Genomic DNA, 18,030 nt, shown 5'->3' with positions numbered 1-18,030 from the left:
TCAAAAAATTACAAAGCACAGACAGCAACACGGTAAGGAAAAGAGAAATTACAGATTTTCAAAAAAGACGAGAAATCTGGAATTGTGGGTGAGAAAGAAGTCTAACAGCTGTGATTAGTGAGCCGTGTGTTTATACATCTTTCAACATTATACGAAGCACTGGGTGAATTTCAGACGGCTTCAGATGGCAAAAGTCTGCTGAATGAAACTTGTTGACAATGTTGTTAAAATAGAAAACTAATATTTGATAGCAAAAAAACACAGCCTGGTATAAATGACAAATACAGGATTATAAAGCAATGCACAGAGATTCTGGACTTGAATTTCGGTGCATAATCCAACCATCTGTCGACCAGTTCTGTAGCAAAATCAAGATATCATGGAAATCTCCAAAAGGACAGCCAAATTGTCTCCTTCAGCTACAGCATTTCCCTGCTTCCGAACATGCCCGCGGTAATCGCACTCCGCCTGCAGATTAACCTAGGGGAGATGACACTCGCCACCGGCAAAAAGAAGATTGCAAAGGCAATCTTGCCAGATAGGCAAGATAAACAGGGCGCTCAGCTCCCGCTGAAGCAGCCTGCAGAGGCAGAGACAGACTTCTCCGCGCCGGTTCTGCCGAGCCGGGCAGGGACCCCTCGCCCAGGAGGGCGGGTGCGGGGGGTCCGGGACCCCCCAGCCCTCACCGGCCGGAAGATCCGAACCGGGCTGCTGGCTGGGGGTGAACATGGGGCTGCACCGTGCAGCCGAAAAGTTAAACCCGCTGGAGCGGGAGTGGAGCCGCTCCTGACGCCTCTCGCAGCGTCGGGATGCCGGCCCAGCGCAGCCCGGGATCGGGCAGGGCTGCGGGTCCCGCAGCTCCCCCAAACACCCTCCTCGCCCAGCGGGACCCCGCAGGAGAGGCATCCCCGACCTCCCAGGAAAAAAAAAACTCCGAGGGGTGTGCTGAGTGGGAAGTCCCCGGGAAGAGCCGCCTCGACCGGCACCCGGGACACGGGGCTCCGGCCGCGCCGCCCCGTCCCGTTCCGGATGGCCGGGCACCGCAGCGAGGCACAGCCGCCCGCCCCAGAGCACGGCCGGGGGCCGACCCGTGCCCAGCCCGGACACCAGTTGCTCGACCTGCGGCGAAGAAGTGGTGAAAGGGGCGGCAGCGGAGCCCCGAGGGGGCAAGGCCCCCGGCCCACGGGCGAGGGGTGCTCGCCCCCCACGAGGCAGACCGGGGGTGCGCCCGCGCAGCCCTCCGCTTCTCACCTCCTTAAGTTCCTTGGCCACGTCTTTCAGGTCCCCCAGGACTAATTCCAAATCCTCCACGATGATCTTGATCTGCTCCTTCACCTTGGCTTTGGAGGCTGCCGGCGGCCCCTCGGACGGCGACGAGGAGGAGGATGCGGTCCCCTTGGACTGGGCGGACATCCTTCGGGGCAGCCCGGCGCGGCCAGGGGGGCACGCAGGTCAGGCGAGCGCGGCGGCCGCCGGCCGCCCGGCCCCGTCCCTCCGGCTCCCGGAGCTGCCGCAGCCGCTGCCGCCGCCGCCGCCCGCCCGCCCGCGCATCCCGCGCCGGGGGCGCCGAGCCGCGCCGCGCTCCGCCGGGCGGCCGCGCTGTGCAGCTGCCATCGGCTCCCGGGAGCGGCGCGGGGGCCCGGCTGCAGCCCGCCGTGCGCCGCGCCTGCGCCTCGCCCCGCCCGCGCCGCCGCCCGCTCCGGCTCCAGCTCCAGCCCCGGCTTCGGCTCCGGCCGGGGAGAGGGGCCGGGGGAGGAGCGCCCGCCGCCCGCAGCATCGCCCCCGCCCGCGCTCCCCGGGGGCGGGGGAGGCAGGGCGACTCCTCCGGAAGAGGCGCTCACCCCCCCTCGTCCCTGCCCGACAGCCCGCGGGGGCGGGTGCTCGGCGCTGTACCACCCCGGAGCCCCCCGGTGGTCCCCGGGCGCGGGGGCTCGTTGCGCCGGCTCTGCCGGAGGGAAATGTTTACCCACCAAAACAGCCCCCCGAAAAAGGAAACACTTTTAGTGGCTGGCTCACTGCAAAATCCCCGTCGAAGGAGACAACAACGGTGCCGGTTTCTGGTGAAAAAAGTCACAATTGGGAGGTGACGTTCGCACACCTCTGCACTGGAAAGAAACCGTTCTGGCTCCTCTGGGGTGCAGCGTGCTCGTTTTGGACTGTGCTGCTGTAAGGAGGCTATAGGAAGGACGGTGTTTTGTAAACGCCACCGAATTGGTAAAAGGCACTTACATGTCTCTGCCCTTCTCTATATACTGCCTTGCAAGCACACATCAGTATACCCTATTCCAGTCGGGAAGTAAAGGTTGTGCATCTCATCAGATAGAAATAAAAATACGCATGAGCCAGAATAGCTTTTACAAATACGCTACCTGGCTCTTTCTCTGAAGTAGAGGCCAGTGCTGCTTTTGAACACACACTTTCCCTAGCGTTATTCAGAGATCGATCTGTGGGACAAAAGGAAGAGACTGTTAGATATCACTCACCTCTGGTCATTTTTCATCTTACTGCAAAAAGGTGGCATGTTCAGGTAAAAGGAACTGTTTTAGGTATTTCTACCTCCCACTAGCTATGAACAGCAAGAAGAGGGCATGCAGCCAAGCCCCACTTCGAGGATCGCCCTGCATGGTTGCAACTGACTTTGATGCTGTAAATGCTTCTGAAACTTTTGGCAGCCTGAGATGTTTTAACCTAGCTAAAGCAGGAGGGGAAAAGCAGAAACCTTGCCCAGAGCGGTGTGTCTGCACATGGTAAAAATCTCACTTGGTGATGAACAGTTTGTCTCTGGGAAGGGTGTGGGACTGGGATATGAATTGACAGGAGCTGACAACACCTCTTACTGTCTTGGGTTAGGTGCAATTATCTTTCCACTTTTTACCACTATAAAACCTGTGGTGTTTGGCTGAAATCATTTGTTAGTGGGCATATATTGGAATTTTTTTGTTCCCCAAGTGTCTCATAGACCTTTTAAACAATTTCAGGGAGCTCATGTTCAAGAAGAGCCTATGTCTTTCCTCTCGACTTTCCTCAAGTCTCATGGTAGATTTTTTTCATCTCACCAAAGCAAAAGCTCTTCCAACACTGACTTTTAAAAGCATTCCTACTGGTTATTTTTGCTTAACTGTTTCTGTATGAGCAATAACATCATATGATTTTTGAAGCTAGCTAAGTAATACAGTCTGGATTTCCAAACTGCAGTCACCACTGAATTAGGAAGAAAGCAGCCCACAAGTTGTTGAGTAAGTTTTAATTAATATTGGGGGTGTTGGTTGATGAGAAGCTCAACATGACCTGGGAATGTGTGCTTGGAGCCCAGAAAGCCAACCATAGCCTGGGCTGCATCAAAAGAAGCGTGGTCAGCAGCTTGAGGGAGGTGATTTTCCCTCTCTGCTCCGCTCTGGTGAGACCCCACCTGGAGTACTGCATCCTGCTCAGGGGTCCCCAACATAAGAAAGACATGGACTTGTTGGAGCAGGTCCAGAGAAAGCCCACAAAGATGATCAGAGAGCTGGAGCACCTTTCCTATGAAGACAGGCTGAGAGAGTTGGGGTTATTCAGCCTGGAGAAGAGGAGGCTCTGGGGAGACATTATAGCAGCCTTCCAGTACCTGAAGAGGGCCTACAAGAAAGCTGGAGAGGGACTTTTTACAAGGGCATGTAGTGATAGTACAAGGGGTAACGGCTTTAAACTGGAAGAGGGTAGGTTTAGATTAGCTATAAGGAAGAAATTCTTCACTATGAGGGTGGTGAGGCACTGGAACAGGTTGCCCAGAGAAGTTGTGGGTGCCCCATCCCTGGAAGTGTTTCAAGGCCAAGTTGGATAGGGCTTTGAGCAACCCAGCCTAGTGGAAAGTGTTCCTGCCCATGGCAAGGGGGTTGGAACTAGATGATCTTCAAGGTCCCTTCCAACTCAAACCATTGTATAATTCTATGGTTCTAAGTTTGAATACCATTCCTCAAAGGCATTGTACGAGCAGAAAAAAAGAAAACATTTATGAAAAGCTATCAGTGAAGTTATCCATGCAGAAGCCAGCATATATCCAGTTTATAATTAGAGAAAAATGTCTATTTTCTGGCAGAAGTTAAGGACGCTGTATTACAGTATACAGTACATACCTATACATAACATGGCTTAAGTAGGTAAGGGGCAGTTTCTACTACATTTCTGTAGAACTCATCAACAGTGTCACAAAATTACTACCAGATTTGCTGCTGACCCTCTAAATTTTGTCTAGCCTAATTAAGCATTCATGATTAGACATATTTTTCCTACACAATGACTTACCTTTTTATTGTCTCAGTATAAAGCCTTGGCACCTCTCACTGCTAAATATTTTTACTTTAAGAAGGGATAATGGATTCCTGTTCTATCTCAGCAGTTAGTTTTAAGTCATTACTTTACCCATAATCCTGTAGTTATCAAATTTCCTTAATCTGTGACCACGTTTGGAGACTTACCAAACTTGAAGATATAAATCGTGTCCACTTCACCAATCCCTCCACTTTTGTAGTGACATTCTTTGAAGAGCTGTGCAGGATTACATAGTGGCTGAAATTTTGTATTCACCCAAGTATCTACTGCTTATCCCTGAAAAAAACTGACAGCTTTTGTAAGTCCTGAGTAAAGTTCATTGTCCTATTGGTCTTGAAAGCAATTTTATGCCTTTAAAAAATGTACTATACCTTGCTAAACCATGTCTCAGTTAACTAATAGGTAGTGCCCCATAGCAAAGTTATCTACTAGTTGTTCCATTTCTTTTGCTTCTGTGTCTGCAAGTAAATGTTATTTATCAGTGTGTTATCAGTTTGTTCTTTCTGAAGTCTTTCTGTCTCTATCTTCACCAAACCTGAAGGGGCTAATCAGGGAAAAGAGGAGTAACTCCTTACTGGAAGTCTGGCCTCTGTAGGCCATTAAGGAGATGCAGAGGATGCACAAGAAGTCTCCCCAGAAACCTTAGGGGAGAAAGTTAACTTGGAAGTAAAAGCTTAAGACCTTCAAAGTGCAGTTCACTGATCTTCCACTAACACTTTTTAATCCAGAAAAAAGCACCCAAACAAAACCAACACACATTAAATGAATACTTAGGGAAGTAATGTGGCACTCAACCATACCATGGCCAGCTGTGATCTCATTAAATCTCACAAGTTGAGTAAGGCTTGGCCTGATCAGTGACTGGAACGGACATCTCTCAGGAAAAGCTCTTCAAGATGCTGCAGAACTTTGTTTTGGTGATTCAGTAGATGGCACTTCTCCTTTTGGAAAAAAATATCCTATCTCTCAGCCCAGTGTTACAAACAGAATGGACTGAACAACACACAAAGCAGTGATTTTATGATTCTGTTTTATTTATGCTATTTATTTTTTGTGTGGAGTCACAGAGAGAGTTGGAAACTATGCAGGAAATCATGAGTAATCATAAAATGTACATGAATCACAGAAATAATTTTTCATGAGAACCAGCCAGACCAGTCATATCAGAAATACAGCCATTTAATTACTTTTACATTTAGTCACTTATCTCTTATTAAAAAAAAAAAATACAAAAAAAAAAGCCCTAAATGCTTACCTACTTGGGAAGGGCTGATACAGTACCATGAAACTTTCATACTTATTCTTGATGAGAATAGAAACCAAATGAGCACTTTTCAAATTATATATGTAGAACTACATCCGACTTGCCCCAAGTCATTAGTATTTCAGGTAGATTAATTAAAAATTAATTTGCTGTTGCCTCTTGAAAGTATTTTGTTTGGGATTTGTGCTATTTATCAAAGGTGAAAGTTGAACAAAGTCTTCTAGGTCAAACAAAACATTTTTAACCTGAATGTTCTGATTTATTTTAAACATTTTCAAACTTCCCAACAAAATTAAAGAATTTACAAAGCAAAAGATACCTAGCTGAACACACTAATTTTGGGAATAATAAAATAAAACTTTAATTTATTTTCTATCCCTCTTTTGAATTTGTCCTAAAGGAAATATTCCACATACAATATAGGGAAGCACTGAAACAGGAAACCTGTTGTTTTCATCCCAAATGAAATTGTGGAAGAAAGCTTAATTCAGTTGCTACAGGCTTGCATATTGGACACGTGCTAATTAAGATATTCATTGAAATCTTCAAAATTAATCATAAGTTAAATTAAAACAATGGTTAAGCTATAGTACAATCCCATTAACTTACATTCCAGGTACTGGTTAAACACAGGTTTTCATCTTTTACCTTTTCTATCCTAGAAGAATAGTGGGCTAATCTCTTTCCAAAATGGTCCCATATTTAACTGAATATGGTGTTCTTTTCTTAATTCTTAAACAATTCTTTAACAGTTATGGTGAGGAAGTCACACTGGCTGCTTACGCTCCAAACTATAGAGTTGTAGTTCGTTTGGATAGAGGCTGAAAGACTCTTCAGCTAAATGAAAAAATTAAAAGCACTCTCTGTAGTGTGGTGTAATTAAATGCCATTATGTTATTTCATTTCTTTAAAAACACCAAGTTATTCCCTTAAAAAGAAACTCAGGATCTCACAAAATAAAATACATACTTCTGAATTAAGTTGGCTTGTTTGCAAACAGTAACTAGTAAACATAATGGAAGTCAGGATTAAGGCAAAGTCAGCCTTTGCACCAAGTTCCTGTCTTACTTCTCCAACCTTTTTCTTCTTGATATTGATTTAAAATCAGGCATACCATATGTATAGTATGAAACTAGTCATATCATGCTTTCAGTAAAGTGCACTATCCACGTATATTTCTCATAAGGATTTACATATTGGTAGGGATGGTACAGGGCTGATTATCTGTAGAGCAGAACTCTAAGCATGGAGCTAAGCTTTTAAGAAACTAACAGACAGCTTAGAGTATGTTATTCTCCTTTAGAGGTAAAAGTAGCGCAGAGTTTTATGGAATCCGAATCTATTTTCATTGAATGTTGTTTATAATGTGTATAATCAGGGTGGCAATAAAAGTTACTTTTCTTATCTGGCAAATGCTTTATTGAGTGATGTGGAAATAAATTAGTTATTTTGGCCTACCTTAAAAAATATATGCAAGAATTTCTCTATTAAATATGAATAAAATGTCTCCCATGCATAACTCATGTTCAATTCCATCAATCTGCTTGGGATGGAGTGTCACACTATTTAATGCAGTTCAAAGAAAAATTTTTATAATGTCTGTGTATTGGAATGCCAACTTACTCACAGGGAAATAAGAAATACTGCCTAGCTGGAAGACAAACTTGCTGAAATGAAGTCCTCTTTGAACCACTTTTGTTCTATCAGGCTTCCTTGGTGAGCTGTAAAACAGCCATAGCAAATGAACCATCCTCTGTCTGGGATATTCCCCAGACACTAAATTGCAGTGGGCTTTTTTTCTGTCAAATTTTAACTAGTGATATTTCTCCAAAAATGTCAAAAGCTCTGAAAAGTACACAAGAGAAAGAATTTGAATTATTTATTTTCTGCAAACTAGTCCCTCAGTACTAGATGAAGAAATGGAGCATCTTACTAGAAAGCATGAGTATCAGTTATATCTGTGACCTGTTTTAATTCAACAAAGATTCAGTTTTCAGTGTAAAATTCAACAGAGTACAGCCTATGGATTTAGTAAGACAGGATAATAAAACCAAATTCAGTCAGAATACAAGTGCATAGAGGTGATGTGATATTATTAACTTTGTCCAGGTTATGTGAACTTTGTCCATTCATATAATACAATGGCTTCTAACATTGCGTAAATAATTCTCTGTGCAATGCTTTGACTCGACAGTGACCCACTGGATAGGCAAGCAAAAAAAAAAAATCTATTAATTTAATATGGGAGAATAAGAAAACTGAAATATATGCATATGCATCCTTGAAAGATGCAGAAATGTATTTGCTCTCACAGTAAACACTCAGTTCAATGCCCACTCTTTTGGTGGAAAGAATTAACAAAAATGGCTGTCTTAATGCAAATCAATAGAATATTATATATGACGAAAAATAAATAGGAAATGGGTCAGGGAAGGAAAAACACTATTATACCATGCTTATTGCATCTGTCTTGCAAATATCCATCAAAATGCTTTTAAAGTATAGGAATAATGGGAGATAAAATATTTTTTTTTCTCTCTTGAATACATTCTGCATAATTGCTTGAAAAGAGTAGAAGTTTCTTTTTTTCTCTTCAAAATTGAAAAGCAAACAGGTGGTAAGACTGAAAGGAGAATGGTGGCTGAATATGTTTTTGCAGTAATCCTAAAGCAATAGTTTATATTAGTCATTTCTTATGCTTGTTTTTCAAACTCAGTTACTGGAAGTTATACACTTAATCTCATTTTGCCAAGATTACTTTTTTGTTTACTGGTTAAATGTCAGCTAACAAATTGGTGCCTTTTTTTCCCTAAGGACCTATTGGTTGGTGTCAGACGCAAAGTATTTCCTGTGGAGGAATATCCCTTTACCACTGGCGTTCACTTCAGTAGTATGTTATTGCAAACATCTGGAGCACACAAGAAAAACACTGTCTGGATTCTTTCCTAAAGCACCTCAATCAGAATAGTCTGAGCAAGAGAAATGCCAGATTAAATGAGTAACCCAAACATGGAAAAGGACTAGAGTACAGTAGCAAGAATACGAAGGTAAAAAATGCAATTCTTTAACTTGCAGGCCTACAGTGTATTTATACAGCCTCTATCTCAAAGCCCACTCCAGATACTGCAATTAAAAAACTACCTTTTTCTGTGTCATAAAGCAAAGGTGAACATTCACATATTCAAGGCTTTTGTTTTAGATTGATGAATTATCTACTGACAGACAATGAATCTCTGCCACTTCCTCCCCTACTCCCCAGATTCAAATTATGTTAAAAGCCATGGTACAAACTAAGAGAAAGAAGCCAGAAACATAAATGGGAAGGATCCATTACTCACTGATGAACATACGACTGGATTGTGTGAGTGCCAAGTAGTCCCTTGAGGTACTGACTGTTCTTCAAGTGATGGCATGAGAACACCCTGGTTCTGTCCATACCTTGCTGAACCGGGCCCATAACATTACAGACCCAAGCACCCCGGGGCACCAGTCAGAATCTTCCAAACTATAGAAAAATATTCCCATATTCCACTCCTAAATTCAGATAATTATAGCTGAAAATACGTGAACTTTCCATTTTTCAGTGTTCACTAATTCTTATATAATGTTATGTCATCTGTTATTAATTTGGACATTAATGCTTTTCCACTATGCTTTTTTTTATTTTAAACAATATTATTTTCTATGAAACAATCTCCTTGCAAATTCCCACAATCAATTTACCTGGAGTCAGTCACATCATTTCTAGCAGTCTCTCAGGACCTATGACCTGTCTTTAAAATGTCAGTTGCACAGTGACGCATACCAGTATGTACATTTTATCTAATGCTTCTTCGAGAAGTGATGCCAGGTATTTTCAAGGAAGTAATATTTTTAGTGGATATCCGAATGTCTCATCCACCAGTCATTCAAACAAAGTGGCTGTTCTTGCTTACCTCAGCTTTGAATTTGTTACGGAGAATTTGCAACTCTCTGCAGCTGTGCTGGGAAAATTCACAACTCCCCTTCTCCCTAGGTAAGAACTATTACTAACAGAAATCTTCAGGATCAAGTGCGTGTTGTTTGCTTCCTTGGTAATTACCACCGGTCCATTTTTAGCTACTGGTTCTGAAAAAGGAGCTCTAGAGCCTATGCACTCTGGATTGTAATCCCAGCTGGAGGGTACAAAACCAATACAGTGACAGAGCTTTAACTTTTTCATGACCTTGAATATCTGTTTTCTTTCAAAACAGTGGAATAATTTCTGATCTTTTTAGAAAGCATCAGGAAAAATTAGTAGCACTTGGGTGACAGCAAAAGGCAGTTCTACCTTACTCTTTTTTATGTTGTTTTTTTTTTTTTAAACAGGATGTAATGTTACAAAAGTTTAGGAAGAGAATCCAGATCAAACTGAATTTTTCCATTCAAATACAGGGTGGTTGTTTGACAAGCCAAGCCATTAAACACTTGATTAATAGGTAACACGTAGAGAGAAAAATAGGCCAGTTCTACTTTCATAAAAGTCCCCACAATTAAACTTATAACTAACATGTTTGACTTACATTACTTGAAGGCCTGAAGTCTACAAGCCTCCTTTAAAGAGTGAGAGTTTTGTCTAAACATCTGTAAAATTGTTTTGTGACACCTCCTCAGTATATCCAATCTTATCTTTTAGCAGAAAGATATAACTTCTGTCTAAGAAAGTCAGATCACAAGAAGACTCTGTATCTTAGTTTCCCTGGGATGTGCTCTGTTTTTATGTTACTGTCATTTGGTTCTGCAGTAATTCAATACCAGACACAGGTTACTGGGCTAAAAGGACTTTATGTCTTACCCAATACACACATGCTTCTGTTCCTGAGGTCTCAACCCATACAGTCACTCTAAAATTATATTGCTGAATGCTTCTATCTAGCCAATAACTATACCTAAGTTACTTTTTGGTACAGGTGTCAAGTACCATATTTAGTAAATTGCCATATAAATCTCCTATATTGATTTTTTTTTTAGCATTGAAAAATGCTAAACTTAATTAGTATTGAATGTTCTTGCTTTAGAAGATTTTACATAGAATAACTCTACTCTGAAAAGAACTTTAAAAAGCATTAGCACAGTGAATGAAAAGAAATTCCCACATATCATTTACAGTCTGAAAGGTGGGGAAAATCCTATTTTTTTGTCCGTTGCTTTAAAATATGCATGATTTTGTATAGGCACAGCAAGCCTAGGCTGCTCTGATATCCAGAGATTAGTAAAGGAAGAACAATTTGAATTTTCTTTGGCTCTTGCTATTGCTTAGGCACTTAACATTTGAAGATACCTTATTTATGTCATTAGCACCATTTTGAAGTTTCTTACACCGACTCAGATTTCATCTAGAGATAAAATGGTAAAGATCAGAAGGCTTAATACAAACATGTTCATTTGTGTCTCTCTGATAATTTCCATTCTTTTCGCTGCACATGAAAAATAATGCATCAGTAGTGTGCCTGACAAACCCAAAAAGCCCCATTTAGTGTATTTTACCTTTGTAAATTTGTGACTTCAACAACCTTGTCAGTATTTGAATTAAAAAGCAATCAAACAAACAAACAAACAACGAAGGAAGAGGTACAAAGGATTCTAGAGACTTCTTAAAACTCTGCTCAATTTTGCAAATTGTTTGGAGTGAAGTGTTGATTAAAGTTTCCATAAATTTTTACAGCACTGACCTTCTACTTTGAAAGTTGGTTAAACTAGAGGCACTGAAAGCAAATACAACCCTGAACTTGTGTAATCTGATAAAATGGATGATCAAGCCAACAGTTTAGCCAGTTTACAGCTAGTTTGGCCTGCCTTAGCCTACTACTGAGAGCATCTCTTCTTTCTCTGTGAAGTTGAAGGGAGTTGTTTTCTTGCTTTGACAGACACTGGAATCTATAATTCCATTCCTAAATTTCCATGTGATTATGCCTTCGTTTAGATTCACATGTAAATCCGAGTTTACAGAAATTGCTGGACTGATTACTTGTGATTTTGGGATCCAAACATTTAGTGGTTTCTTAATCATTTGCTACTGCAAAAAGCAAGTAATATAAGTACAGAGGAGAGATTCCTTTAAAAAGATTGGGTTTATATGCTCAGTCCTGTTTGTACAGGAGCCCAAGGGTGAGCTGAGGTCTCAAGGACCATCAGATGAAGCATCCTTTCTCCAGATTTATGGAAGGGGCATACTTAGGTACTACTCTGTTCTCAGAGCACCCCCAAGTCAAGACAGAAGTCCTTTTACTGTTACATAAGGGAGTTAGTTCATCTATGTAATTTCAATCAGCAGAGTGAGAAACAGAAACTTGTAACTTTTTCCTTCTTTAAGATTTTTGACATTCACATTTCTTTTCTGCAGCAGGGAGGATGTAATTATTGTGGATGTTTATTGAAGAAGCGGGGAAAAATGCATCCCCATTTCCAGGATCCTCTCCAATGATCATTTATTCTAAAGTGTTGAAATTTTTATCAAACCTCAGCTTTTATGTGATGCCTTTTGAAGTTGGTAGACTTTCTGATTACTTAAGGTCTGTTGTTGCAGTGCAGCAGTTTATTATAGCTGAAATGTTTTTTGCATGTCACAGATTCTAAGACTTTGCACTCACCAAGCTAAGGAGTAAAAGATGAGTATAAGATGTACAATAATCAGAGGTAAATATAAAAAATCATCTCTTTGATTTGGCGTTGCCTTTTGACAAGACTTGATACACGTACAGGTACAAAGGCAAGAATCTCAAATCATGGTACAAAAAGGGTCTGTGCAGGATGAACTGCCATGGCGCTCTTATGTATCCTTTGGAGTAAGATGACTCAGCTTTGTTTTTCTGCAGCATTGCCAAATCAGGCATTAGAACTCAGTTTCTGTTTACATTTTATCTTACAAAAGATACACATGATAAGCCATGAGATTCAGAGTTTTAAGATCTTATATTTACTGTTGATTTTACTTAGTACTTGTTAAAATATTTACTATCATAACTGTGTCTTAACGATTGGACTACTCCCTGTTTCTGTGGCAATAAGACACCAGAGGAGGGATTAGAGCCCAGATTTTGCACTCCTAGCAAGAAATTCAGATTTATAGGATCAAACTCACACACGCTCTGAATGCCTATTTAACTGATGTTTACAAACTGGAAACTGATATTTCTAAAGTTTTAAGACAGCTCAAAAACTTCTTGGTCCCCCAATCTATTGAAAACTGCCCTCTGGACTTGCGAACAGGCCCTGTCACACAGAAGCCGTGTACTGAATCCTCCGAGACAGACAAAGAGGAACAACTCTAGCACTCAGTGAGGCCTAAGGCTGTCTTAGGCCACCAGAGAAAAGAAGGGACATAGTCCTCTATTGCTACATGTATGCTGGCCACAGGAGGTGTGCCGTACTTGAAGGCAGGGCTTGAGCAGGAAGTAGGCAGCTAGTAACACCAATTCCACCTTTCGGACTGAGGCTTCTGAGCATCCTTAAGAACAGATACTTAGATTCCTAGTTTTTGCAAGTACAGATCTTTGAGAGTCAACAGACTCACGTTTGGGTGGCACCTGACAAAAGGTCTCAGTGTGGAAATGAGTGGAAGTGAATATTTACATTCTTGTTAATATCTTCTCCTTAGCTTCAGTGGTTGAAATTTCTGAAATGTTGGATTTAAAATTTGCAAGCTATGCACAAGCTCAAAATTTGTTTTGCAACAACACGTCATCAGTAGGGTAAAACTAACCTGTCTCATGGTGGTCTAACCCAACTCACATTCCCTATTAGTGGGTGAACAATCCCACGCTTGGTGAATTTGTCTTTTAAAGACTGGGCTATTTTTAAATTCATGCAAGGAGGAAGCATCTTTTAAAAATTATTTTATTCTTAAAACTCTATAATGAGAAATGGAGCTGTATGAAATGAAACAGACAGTTTGTATTTTTGCCATTTGTCAAACATTTCAGATACTATTGCCACGCTCTGATAGGTTCGAAAGTTGAGAGGAATAGTCTCTAAAGTGAGAAGAAAGTCTGTCAATCCAATCAATATTCTTAAATATTTGGTTTACACTCTTAATACTAAGTGATAGGAACCATATGAGGACCTAAACAAATAGACATCACTCATTTATTTTTGGCTAAGACCAGTCCCAGTTCCATTCTTACACTTATGTTTCTCGTATATACAAAACGGTGACTTGAGGGGAAAAAGCGTTGGCTCTGTTGTGTGGCAAGATGGGATACTTGGAACTTTCAATATCCTGGCATGTAATTCTTTGGAAGATGTCCAAAGTACTTGTGTTTTATTCCAGCTGGCATGTAACATACTCCTGCCACAGTCAAGACCGGAAAAGGTTTACTCAGTAAGTGTATAAAGTTTTCTTGCACGAGACACAGAGTCACTTTTTTTTTAGCTTTTACGACAGTACTACTGTCTCCTAAAATTAATTTATTTATCTGTTTTTGTTGCTTTTGACTTGATTCTCATTCAGATGGAATTTCCAATCCCTAAAGAGAGGGTAAACCTTGAGGTTATATGTGTCCATAATGTAATCACTTTTTGAAACTGGTTGACATTATCTTTGGTTGAGATGAGGTAACACATCAAGAAAAAAAATTAAGATTGATCACAGGTATAAATTTTAATCTATACTAAAAATTGAATTCATACAACCAAAATGACTAAACTATAATCTTTGACAGTTTTATTGAATAAAAGCATACACTTTAAATCAAAATTATTGGCAATCTATGAATATATTATATCAAATATTGAATAATATACAGAGCAGTCCTTTGACAATGAGAAGCAGGTCATTGCCCTACTCTTCAGGCTGTAAAATCATACTACTATCCTCTCCTTATGACCTTATGAATCTGAAATTTTTTTCTGCTCAATGTCACACCTTCCGTCTCTGATTCCTTAGGACATTTCCATATGAGGCAAAAGGTATATATCTGAATTTAGTCAGGAAGATTTTATGGTCTTCAACATCTTGAGTGAATTCTCTGATCACTCGTAGCCAAAATGTGTAATAGCTCACCATGTCTAGCAATGTTTTCAATCCTAATAATCCTGCATTGCTCTTGGAAAGACAGACACAATGGCATACCTTCTCGAGTGGGTCTCCAGCAAATGGGACCTCCTGTTGATTATTCTCATAGAATCCAGCCCTGTCCTTAGTATTGCCTTTTGGTTGGCCGCGAGCTTTCTTCTGGGAGCATGGTTATGTGCTTTCTCCCTGTGAAACACCGAAGAGCCCTGCTGCAACTCACAGTGACTTCTGGTCTCCCTTCCACAGGTCATATACCTTGGAGTTGATGTCACAATGCTCAAATTTTTGTTTCTTCACATTTTTCTCAGGAGTTAGACATATGTTTAGCAGCATCATTGGATAGGTCTATTCTGTCACAAGGGAGAAAGATAGAAGCTGAGGACAAGCAACCATTACCAGAATAGTTTTCTGACCTGTGCTGTGCTCACTACTCATATCAAAGGGTACTCAGATGAGAAGAGATCAGGAATGTCTTTGGAATCTGCCTTGATGGAGCAAAGTTGTCTTAAAGTCCACAGAGGTAAAACTTAATATTTTAAGATATTAAAATATATCATATGAGCTGTTGGATGTCATGCACAGATCAAGTTTCAGGTCTGCTGTTAGATTATCAAAAGGTCTTCAGAGAACAGCTATTGTTGCACATTTGTCTGACTTCCTAATGTTAAAGTTAATTAGACACTCCACTGTTGGACATACCTGGAAATTTCTGATATTAATGACTGAGGAGACTTGAATTTGCATCTTTGTGGAGAATTCCTTAATCAAGGATGTCAGTGGCAGCAGTCCTCAAGCTTTCTTCCATTGCAAGCCACAAAATCTCTCATGGATGAATTTGTGGGCCAAACAGACAGTAAACCTTATGCCCTGAAGATACAGATCAAGTATACTGCACATGAGGAATCAGCAATACACTGCACATATGATATATTCAACACTTCTCGGTCAACCTGATACAAGCATTTACTTCCTTTTTGTACATCCACGCACATAGCAAAGATCCTCAGTAATGGGCTTGTATAGATAGAAAAACTAGGGCTGTCCATTCTTGGTCTCCTCCTTTCATAGATACGAGATGTAGCAGGCTGCAAATCAGAGAAAATGTCTGCTTCTAGTAGCTCATTCCCATCTTCCATCTTGTTTCAGGTTTCATGAATCCTTTCCCACAATAGTTATTGTTGTGTGCTATTAATGATTGTAATATTGTCAGTTATGCATTGTACCTGCAGTCTGGTACAGATGTCCACATACTACCGCTCTCTTACAAGCAAGTATTAATAGCAAGTATTAAATAATTGTATCTCCCTTGCTCTCTTTTTGTCAGGACTGCAGAGCTTGTACCGTCTTCTTAACTTTGTTGGCCTGTTCTTCTGTAAGAGATCTATCAGTCACAGTGTTATGGTAACTAATTTGGTTGATGTTTTGGGCAAGCCCAGCAGTGCTGCAGCAAGGCACAACAGTCACAAGATGTGAGTTGCATCACTGGGTGGAGGGATAGACCCATCGTCTCCAGGCGCGAAAGCGGCTGGAGATGAGCTGCTGCTGCCAAAGGAGTTCTTCCAACTGCAGTTTGGAAGGAGGGATGGCACAACAAATTATGAGTACCATTGTGCAGGTGGACCGTGCATACCACTGGTATTTGAAACTTGTGGAAATCATACTGTGCTTTCAGTCTTTTCTGTTAAAACTGTTTGAACACTTAAAATAATTATATTTGTTTTCTAGAGAGAAATCCAGGACTGAGAGTCACACATGCATGATGATAAAAGCATTTATTTGCAGAGAAGCCTCCACCACTCATTTCTAATCTTAGAAATATTATTCGTAACCAGCCAAGACTTGAACACAGGTCCCGTCTTTTACACGGTCAATTGCCCTAGCCGTTAAGTTACACACAAATGACTTGAGCAAGTATATTTAAGCCATACCCAGGACTTAAAGACACAAAAACTAAGAAAATTGAGTTAACAGGTAAATTAAAGGTTATTTTGTGAACGTGTTACATATAGTGTATGTGCATTGAGTAGAGTGATGTGTATTGCGAAAAGACAGAAGTGAAGATACAGTTGAAGTACTAGTGCTTCTCAACCTTTTTAAAGACATTCTTATTTTCAACAAGTGCAAGAACATATACTTCTTCTTAAGAGGGTATATTTATCTTTTTAGACATATCTTTGTTGTCTACCCTCCGACAGATTTTTAAGAGGTAAAGCTGGTGTCTCAGATTTTTTTTTAATTCTTGCTAGGAAAAGGAGATAGAATTTGGTTACTGTGGGGACAGCCAATAAGGACATGATGTTGCAGGTTAAAAAGCTGGCTGAGCTGACCTAGTAGCCAAGGCTAAAGTGGCAGTAAGTGCCAGCAACCAAAGACTGTGCTTGCAACCCAGATGAGAGGATCTGAAGGCCTGTGCTGGATCCTCAGTCTGTGTTTCTGCAAACAGCAGCTGGAAGGTTGCAGGTAAGCCCTGGGGGCCTCCGATGGAGATCTGTCAAGGTACTTTGGCTCTTTGGGGCTTGAAGCAGGAGAGCATGCCACAGGCTCTGATGTGAGTGCTGAGGAGGGGAGGGAAAAAGACTCTGCTATAAGCTCTGATAGAGTAGCTATGCAAAAGCAAGTACTGCCATTTCTGGAGCTGCAAGTGATAGGGCTGTGGATCACTTTAAAGTAAGAAAACATAGCAAATAAGATTGCTCCTCTTTCCTGTCACTAATGTTCTCCGTTCATTATTGTACTGATTTTCAAGAAGGAGCTCTGCCTTTTCTGTTTATACCATACAAAATTAGACCCATTTCCGCTAGGGATTTGAGAATATAACTGCTGTAAACTCTTTTAAAAGTCAGCACAAGGGTCATTCACTCAAGGAATTGAAAGACCTGGCTTCCAACACCTGCCCCAGAAGGACAGACTGGGTTTAAGTATCCTCAGGCAGAGAGATGGTTTTAATGAAAGAGGCTTCTCATATCTCTGGGTGAATGAAAGTGGGATAAGCACCTTACATGTATACCTTTCTTCCAAAAGAGATCAGATTTTGAATTCCTATTTGAGAGAAGTGTAGCCTGGAACAAATCACTAAATTTATAGAGAGAAGCAGAAATGAAGACTAAATACCTCCCAATTTAGCAAATGAACTCTTGAAGACCAGCCTCACAAATGCTTACCTGTCCCTAAATATTCAATAGGGATTTTGAACACTGAACCCAAACCAGCAGTTTCTAGAGCAGAATTAGGAACCTTCTGTTAATTTCTGCCATGCTGAGGTTAAATCGTTTTTGCAGACCTACTCCTGAGCTTCCACTTCATACTTAAACAAGCTTTTGTTTAGATAAAACTTTGCTTTTTATGTCTAGAATCTTGATTTCAGACATCTATGTCACCAAACACTGTACTTATAGAAATGAAATATTTACTAAGCAGATTTAAACAG

General features: G+C 41.0%; 1 protein-coding gene across 1 annotated transcript in view; it reads right to left on the bottom strand.

The window, feature by feature from the left end:
* PRR16 (proline rich 16) overlaps positions 1 to 1,777 on the bottom strand; it is a 162,004-nt gene extending 160,227 nt beyond the window's left edge. Inside the window, 2 exon segments of the mRNA XM_075136442.1 lie at positions 1,252 to 1,443; positions 1,445 to 1,777. Of these exon segments, the coding sequence (XP_074992543.1) occupies positions 1,252 to 1,443; positions 1,445 to 1,777 (525 nt within the window).
* Positions 1,778 to 18,030: the final 16,253 nt, after the last annotated feature.

Source organism: Calonectris borealis, chromosome Z (genome assembly GCF_964195595.1).
Source record: "Calonectris borealis chromosome Z, bCalBor7.hap1.2, whole genome shotgun sequence".
In the NCBI taxonomy this organism is placed as follows: domain Eukaryota; kingdom Metazoa; phylum Chordata; class Aves; order Procellariiformes; family Procellariidae; genus Calonectris; species Calonectris borealis.
The sequence above is the reverse complement of the archived record's forward strand: the minus strand, read 5'-3'. Positions and strand labels throughout refer to the sequence as shown.